The following is an 8948-nucleotide window of genomic DNA, read 5'->3' as shown; positions in this document are numbered from 1 at the left end:
CTTTTGTTACGTTAGTATGGGATATTAGACGGCTTTGAATTTAATTTGGCTCACGACCACCTTGAAACTCCTCCAGCAACTAAGCTCCTTTCTATTTCTAAATGGTGGATCTTCTCAAGTATGGATTAATTTCTCGTGATCTAGTCAGTAATTTTTTTCTTGAAAGCTTAATATTTCAATCAATTAACAGTGAATTTCTGTAGACAATCGGAATCAGTTTGAAAATCCAAAGTGATGCCTGACATTGTTTAGTGCGAACACGTAATTGATGTGCCTAGAATGTCAAAATACAAAGGTACTGATCGATATTGGGACCAGCAAAAATTAGTGCTCTTACCCACTAATAGTACTAGAAAAGGAAATCAAGAATTTTGCTCGCCACTGGTTTTTTCTTCGCATTTAATACAATTGAAGAGTGGAAAAAGTTCGATTTTCAATTTCTAACAGAAAGCTCAACGTTTTCGATTAGACTTGTGCTGCTGCAACTATTTTGTGGTTTTTGTTACAACTATTTTATACGCAACTTTAGATGCTGGTGCAAGAGAAATTGAGCAAAAAAATAAAAATAATAATAATAAGTTACATTATTAAAAATAAAAAGAAGAAGAAGACACAGTTCAGTTCTTTCATTAACATGGGCTCATTCTAAATATGAAAATTAGAATCTCATCAGAGGAGTTTTAATATTTGAAGAATGTCCTTTTATCAAATCTTATACTATTCGATGAGAGTTGTAGAAAATCATTTAATATTCCTCGCCTCACAAGATGTTAATTGATTCAGAAGCAGCCTTATGTGAATTATTCCTATTTTCATATTAGAGGGTGTCAACCCTTTATTTAAAGCATTTATTATAGCAGAGAATGAAACCTTTAAAGAGTCAAATTTTGCTGTATCTTGGAAGATAACTGTTGCCATCACAATTAAAGCTAGGAATGACATTCTCTACACTTCAAGCGGAGTGTCACACATCAAAATAATAGTCTTAATTATTTGAATTAATTTGTCCACAAAATTCATCAACTAACCTTGATGGATCTCATGTACCCAAACAAGAAAAGTATAGGAAATTGCATTTATATTAGGGTTATGCGTTTAAATTATATATATACACAACTAGTGTATGAAATTCTTTACACTATCAGGTCACCAAAAGATATTTATAAGTAAGTCTCCTTAAATGTGAGATTTGCAATCTTAAAAAGAAAAGACGTTGGCTATTGGCTACTATAAATGTTAATGTGATGGTCTAAAAATTTCATAATGCATATACAACTTAAACTCTCTATATAATAAAGTAATACACATATATCATCGGTGCAGGGCGGATTCACCTTGGTTCACCGGAAAAGTTTATGAATATGTGTAATTATTAATATGTACAAATAAAATATTAAATAAAAAAAATGGACAGTGTTTTACGCATATATCTCGGTAGCTTTCCTGGCCATGCGCTTCATGTTCCTTGGTCAAGTCTTGGGTTCGAAACTCAACAGCTTCTCATGCCGTGCTAAAGCTGAGTAACTTTTTTTATGCCTTTTCTGCTTAAGAATGTGTCATCGAAGGTGCAACCCTTGACCCCTTTGCGGGTAAGGACAAACTAAATTAGTGGACCACACTAGAGCTTGGGGCGCATTAACAATAATTTTTCGTAGGTTTTATGCTAAGTTGTCTTACTATTTCTTTTTCTTTCTATCTTTATATTGGGCGGCGATGAAATTGGTTCAAACCGATTTGCAAGTCAAATAATGAAAGAGTTTTTAAGTGATTATTTAGTGTTATATATAGAAAGTAATATTTAGTATTATTTCTAGTAAGTATATTCTGAATATATTTCAAAAAAATTAAAATCTGTCGAGGGGGTTGTAGTAACATACTTGATTAATTTTTTTAATAAAATTCGAATTTATTATTTTAATGTGTATTGTTATACTGATATGTATTTTATTTGTTCATTTCTTTAAATATCGACACCGTTTACGAAAAATCCTCTGCATTGGTGGGTATACAAACTCAATATATCCTTGAAGTAGGCCACAGTAACAGCGCCAAATCATGGCTCGGTCCAAGTCAAGTCAACCCAGATTTTTATAGACACATCTATTTCGTGAGCTAAGAAGTTGATATATATATATTTCTAAACATTATTTCATGGCAAATAATAATGGTTTTTTTCTTTTCTTTTATATTCTTTTCATTTGTTGAAAGGCAAATGAGAGGAAACGACTTGAAAGGGAAAAACAGAAATGATTTAATTATATACATCGACTTTGCAGATGAATTTTGCACAATCAGTGCAATTTAACCTCTTGATGAGAATGTTATTTGTCTTATTTTCTACAATACTAGCTCCGCCCATTTTAAGTAGTTACATTTAATCACTTAAAAAGTGATGTCCTAATAGTTTATATAAACTATCCGTGTGCAAAAGTTAAACCGAGACAGAAACAAGAGAACTAAACGCTAATATAGTTCTCTTAATTTTAGCAAAATCTTGATCAATGTTGGAATGTACACTGCCACCATTCTGGTTCAGGCACCCTTTTCACGAAGAGATGAACTTTATTCTACGAGGTTAATGTGCAGACAAATGCTACCTAGTTCCAAACTTAGGTACCATTTCACAAAAATACAACGAAAAAGCTTTATATACTTTTTCTGCACTAGAAACATCAAAAGTGAAAAGTGGAAGAACATTAGGAGACTTTTCTAAATTCTGGAGAAAAATATATAGATGACGCAAAGTCACGATCTAGTATTAAAATATATAATAAGAGATAGTGTAGCCAAATCATAGTGGTGGTACTGGAGGGAGAAACAAAGGGAAAAAGGACCACCATGAATTGTCATTCGTCGGATATGAAGACAGAAAAACCATACAAAGGATTTGGCCCAGGCACTTTGATATTCTTTGTTCTCCCTTTCTTGGTTAATTGGCAAAGGAAACCACTTGATCTGTACCTTCTTGTTTCTTTCCAAATTCCAACCACCAATCATACACTATCTGTTACTTTCTCTTGAGATAGAATGGGGTTGTTAGGTTGGTAGAAAACAATTTAACCCATTATGTTTTTACCCTTCCTATTATCTCTTTGAAGATATTTTTAATTCTGTTTTACATTATGGCCACAAACTGGTCAATTTTAAGTCAGAGACGAGTAGAGAGAGACTATAAACGAGCCCCATGAATAAGTGACGAGCCCCGGCCCGTTACAAAACAAAGCGATCTTATCTCTTTAATAATGATCATACAACTATGTGAATATTATTATATCATTGGTCGATATATAGACTACAGACGTGGAGAGTTCAACAAAACTCACAACCTCTAACTTGGATTATGTGTATCTATGTGTTTGGAAAAGAATGAGCACAATTATATTAAAAGTTAAATTTACTAAAATTTGAATTTGTTATCGCATTACATGGTTGACTACCAGATCCCACTTGTGAGAATATATTGGATATGTTGTTGTTGTATTACATTGTCGACTAATCCATTGAAGAATATTCTTCTTGAGTACGACATGCACAAATATATGGACGCATTAACAGTACTCAAAACTTGTTATCATCGTCTTTGTCAAAAGTCAAGATAGTATATAGCATTACTATATGGAACGAGTAATTTGAAACACAGGCATGAGGCTCACTAGCGCATGAGTGATGATTGCAAAGAAGCCCATGTATTACTGTACGTTTCAACTACTTATAATAAGAACTTCATTTTTGTCAAAAGAAAGCTACTCGGTATCATTGAAACAATTGATTAACTATCACAAGCGCTTCATTTTATAGGCTCCGATCTATCTTATTTTTCTTCTTGACTGGGACTAAACAACTAATGCATTATATATAGAATGTTTTGACCAGCATTTGTCACTATATATTTGGTCAAAACGTAATCTTTAAGTTAATAGGATCAGGCCAATGACTTCGTATTAATTACTGCATGCTTTCTTGATTCTCACGTTTCGACAGGTCTTTAGGTTCAATTTCTCTTGAATGTTCTGAGGAGTCTACTGTTTTAGGGTGATTACCTAAGAATATTATAGATGTCCTTTCATATAGAAAGACATCTAGATTTTTCGCTTAAAATGATAAAATGCATATTAAAAATTCTATGTTACTACATTTTATTTAACAAATGATATAATGGTAGATGTGTGGTTTTGGTTCATGAACCAAAATTATTAAAGGCCACGTTGTAGGAACTTTTAGCTAATTAATGACGCATTCTCAGTAAAAATGCCACAAGATAAATTTGTTTAGTCTCGAAACATTACCTTCAAAGAATAATATTTTCCAAAATAAAAAGATATGGGCAAGAGAGAAGAAGAGAATTTTATATTGACTTTTGTTCCTTTTAGGGGAAGCAAAAATGGTATTAAATCAGATAAGCTGCTGAGTGAAAAAAGAAATAAAGCTGATTATTTTTTCCAACAAAGAAATAAAGCTGACTAAGACAAAAACCAGTGTCTCATATTGCACGAGCAAAGATGTTTAAAGGAGAAAAGAAAATATTTTTTATTCACTTTTCTCTCTTATACCACCAGAATTTTAAATAAAAATAGATAAAGAAACGTTTTCACACTCGACAAGCACTTATGAGGGGCGTTAGGGTGTGGTGCATGCTTATGGTGTGAATGTTCCTGAGGGTCCCACACTCATGAAAAAACTCACCCCCACGGAATTCCACGCCTTGAGTTTTTGTTTTGTTTGGTGAGCCATGCCAAACATCCCCTTCCGAATCAATCAATTTTCTCCCCCTTTTACCCAGCTTCATACCTATCACGTGCTCTTCAATCCCCAAGGTCAATAAGCGTTTTGACGTTATATTCGAGGGTGTGGGAAAAAAAAAAAAGCTTTTGAAACTCCTTTTTGTAACTTTTGACATTAACATTATTTCTTCTATTATTTTGATTTATAAAAGAATAAAATATTTTTTTTATTAAATTTTTATAATCACACAAATATTATAGCATATTTAAAATCATAAATTTTAAAGTCTTTTAATTAAATTTTGTGTCGAGTAAGCTATGACAATTGAAACAAAGGGACTATCTTTCTTAAAAAATATTTTACTTTACTCATATATAAAAGAGTTTATGGAAAAGAGCATAGATAACCAAATTTTTATACATGAAATAGATTCAGATTTGTTGTTTTCGAATATTAATACCGTTGTACCAATATTTTAACGTGGCATCGTACTGTTATACTAATATATTATCCCGTGACATCATAATTGAATTCTTTTGGATGAAGAATCTATATTGATTTCTCATTCAGTATTCAATATTCATATTGCGCATAAATTAACATGCATTTGCACACTTAAATACTTTTAATGAATGATAAAAGAAACGTAGTATTCATTCACTGTTAAATTTTGATGGTTAAATAAGGGGGAAAAAATATAGGTGGCGTCCCAATTAAAGTGATTGCAAAGAAGCAGGTAGAAGTTGGCGCGTGAGTTGAGTTAGTGGATAGCGGTAAAAGCTTTGGCAGCAGAATGACGTAAAGCATGTGTTTACGTGGGAGAATAGCAATACCTTCTCATACTTCACATCATCACTTCCTTAAAACAGTAGTATGCACAACAGCTGCTCCTTAAATTCTTCGTACCGTATCTCCTCCCATTATTATATAATTAAGAAGTTTAAAATCAATTATTGTAACTTAAGAATTAAATAATTATATACTAAGAAAATTAGACAACAGAAAAAGCTTCAAATTCTTTTTCTATAAACTTTCGACCTTACTTAACTTTGCTCTTCATTATTGACTACAAAATATGTTTACTAGTATATATTTATCTTCATATTTACCATTTTTCTCAATCTCACAAAACGGATTGAGAAGTTTAAAATAGCTTGTTTAACAACTATATGTGTTTAAATAAAAGACAAACAAGTACTCATCATAAAATGCTCACATGAATGGCAGAAATTGTAGTGAATACGAATTTCCCCTCTTACCAAAAAATATATATATGTATTTATTAGGTTATTCTGTCTAATTTTTATGAATATATTATCCCCGTGGCATCATATGTGATACATATAACGACGAGAGTATATTTTAGGTCAATTTTTAAGGAGAACAAAGTTAAGCAAAAGTTAAAAGTTTAGAAAAACAACCATCGATAATGCACTGGATGAGACTGCTCCTTACTTAATCAGAAGTTTTGGGTTCGAGCCCTCTAAAAAATTTTGGTAGGAAGCGCTTCCCCCTGAATGGGGCTCTACGCGGTACAAATAAGGATATAGTCGGATTCTAATACGAATAACGAATAGCGGGAGAGAAACCACAAAAGGTTTAGAAATAATTGTGTAGTTTCCTCATTTTTCTTAGAATTGAATTAATTAATTCCAAAATATATTTATAATTTTATTATATGGAAGATACGTTACGAATATTTGGGGCGCGGGGGTGGGGGGTGGGGGGCTCTGTTCCTAAGGCGAGTGTGGCTATAAAGAGATCTATTGTGCTGCGTTATCTCCCTTGCTCTGTTCACTTTCCACTACTATTTCTTCTCCACAAAAACAATAGAGAGAGAGAGAGAGAGATACTCAAAACAGAAGCTTTTAGTAGAATATTGAGAGAGATGGGAAATTGCCAAGCCATTGATAATGCAACACTGCTTATACAACACCCTAGTGGCAGAGTTGACAAACTCTATTGGCCAGTACCTGCTAACCAAATCATGAAAATGAATCCAGGCCATTATGTTGCTCTTCTTCTTACCACTACCACCTTGTGTCCGCCCACTAACCCCACCGCGACAGCCACCGCAAACAGAAATAGCAGTGCAGGCAAAAATACTGGTAACATGCCAGTTCGTATAACGCGGATTAAGCTTCTCAAGCCGACGGATACACTTGTTCTTGGTCATGTTTACAGACTAATTACTACTCAAGGTTGGTTCTTTCTTTTCTTTTATGGTTAATTAAGTGCTGAAGTACTACTTTTGATTCCTTAAAATTACTGATCAGTTTATAATCTTTGTGTGTTGCGTATGCAGAGGTGATGAAAGGGTTATGGGCTAAGAAGTATGCCAAGAAGCAGCAGCTACACTCCGGGGAGAAACAAGATAAGTCAACTCATGAGAAAATTTCAACTTCACAGTCCAGGAATGGTCAAAGAAGATCTGAAGTGGACAACTCCAAACAGGTGATTTTCCTTTTTTCAAACTTCATGCCTATCCAGTTTCTCATATTTTTCCCATGGCTAACTATGAAGAACTTAAAAAAAATTGTAAAAATAAGAAGGAAAGGAACGTTTGTGTACAAAATTATCTGAGTCAATACTCATTCAGAATAGAGCCGAAGAAGATAGGATAAAGGTGATGATTCTTTTTTTGTTTCTTTCCGAGTTTCAAAAATACTTGTTTCTCTTTCATCTTTTGAAATGATAAAAATAGAAGGAAAAAATTAGCGTCATCAATTAACAACATTTTGGAATTTTACTTATATACTACCTACCATCAATTAACAACAGTTTTCATAAAATATCACTACAGAATTTTCTTTCTTTAATTATATAATAATAATTGTAAAATTATTCAGGTGAAGCAAGAAAAGCATCGGAGCTCCACAGGTGCAAAACCCAAAACATGGCATCCCAAACTTCACAGCATATCTGAGTCTACAAACTGAGACTTTGATTCTTCTATTGGATTTGTGTATGAGATTCTGGACTAGAAGAAGGAGAAACCATATTTCCACCAGAGAAATAGAAAAAGGAAATAAAAAAAAAAAAAAAAGATGGCTGGAGATGGGTAGTTTTTCGTCATAAAATTAGAGCTAGCTAGCAGTCTAGCTATGCAGAATTAATCACATGTACAGCAGATATGAGAAAGGAACCCAAAAAAAAAAGAAATTCACATGGCTTACCTTTGTAATCATTTGGATGCCTTCTTTTATTGAAAAGAATTGTAGGCTTTGTTGGAATCACCAAATTTTGTTACTTTGTCTGGACTCTAATAGACTTCGAACGTTGAATGAAATTAAAATGGTCAAATTTGTTCATGTACTATTTAAAATCGATTATCTCTCTAGTATAATATTATCCTCTCGCACCCTTGAGGAGAACTCTTTTGCCCTTAACCCTTATTGGGGAGTTAATTCTAACCTATAGTCAAAAATTGAAAATTTGTTTTTCGAAAATTTCAGACTAATGAAGTTTATGGTGATTTTTTTGGGGGTGAAATTCAAATCAACTAGAAATAGTAGTCTCTCCCCCCCACCCCACTTATGAGCTTAGCTTAATTATATATAAAGCCCAGATAAAATAAAAAAGAGAAAAAGATATTCCAAAAATTTACCCAACAATCATAGAAGTGATATAGTTTTAGTAGTGATCATGAGTGCGTCAATGCTTTTAAATCCAACTTAACTTTTGTAGCAAAAAGGGAAAGCCAGTGGAGAGGAAATGAGAGAGACGGAACAAAGAGAGCAAATGGAAAATGTAAAGATATTTGAGAGTGAAAAAACACCTCAAATGACAAAAGGAAACAAACGCGAAAGCAAGCCAAAAAGCGCCATATGCATGCGTGCATTATTATTTGGTAGGATATGCGTACCTTCATATATTCCTAATACCTTTTGATTTGCCAAATAAAAATGGGGCCTCACCCTCCTTAATAACCTAGCTAGCTAATCATTTTTTGTTTTTTATTCGGCTCATATTAGGGTCCGAACTAATCCTGATTCATTCGTATTGTATAAGATCCATTAAAGAGAAACGTTCTCTATTAAATTTTTTTTTTCTTAAGATTCGAATTCGAGATCTTGATCAGAAGGATAAGATCCATCCCACAAAAAACCGGTGAACCTAGCTAGTCAAACGTCAATAAATCCATCATTCATCAGAAACAAACACATACCCCATGAAATTCTATCTAATCATTCCTAGTTCCTACCTAGATTAATCAAACTCTAGAT

General features: G+C 33.0%; 1 protein-coding gene across 1 annotated transcript; it reads left to right on the top strand.

Moving 5' to 3' along the window:
• The first annotated feature begins 6495 nt into the window (after positions 1-6495).
• Positions 6496-7968, top strand: LOC107822481 (uncharacterized). Its single transcript, XM_016649028.2, has 3 exons — positions 6496-6923; positions 7028-7176; positions 7572-7968. The coding sequence occupies exons 1-3, from the start codon at positions 6611-6613 to the stop codon at positions 7659-7661; spliced, it is 552 nt and encodes a 183-aa protein (XP_016504514.1). The 5' UTR covers positions 6496-6610; the 3' UTR covers positions 7662-7968.
• Positions 7969-8948: the final 980 nt, after the last annotated feature.

This window comes from Nicotiana tabacum, chromosome 6 (assembly GCF_000715075.1).
Source record: "Nicotiana tabacum cultivar K326 chromosome 6, ASM71507v2, whole genome shotgun sequence".
Classification (NCBI taxonomy): domain Eukaryota; kingdom Viridiplantae; phylum Streptophyta; class Magnoliopsida; order Solanales; family Solanaceae; genus Nicotiana; species Nicotiana tabacum.
The sequence above is the reverse complement of the archived record's forward strand: the minus strand, read 5'-3'. Positions and strand labels throughout refer to the sequence as shown.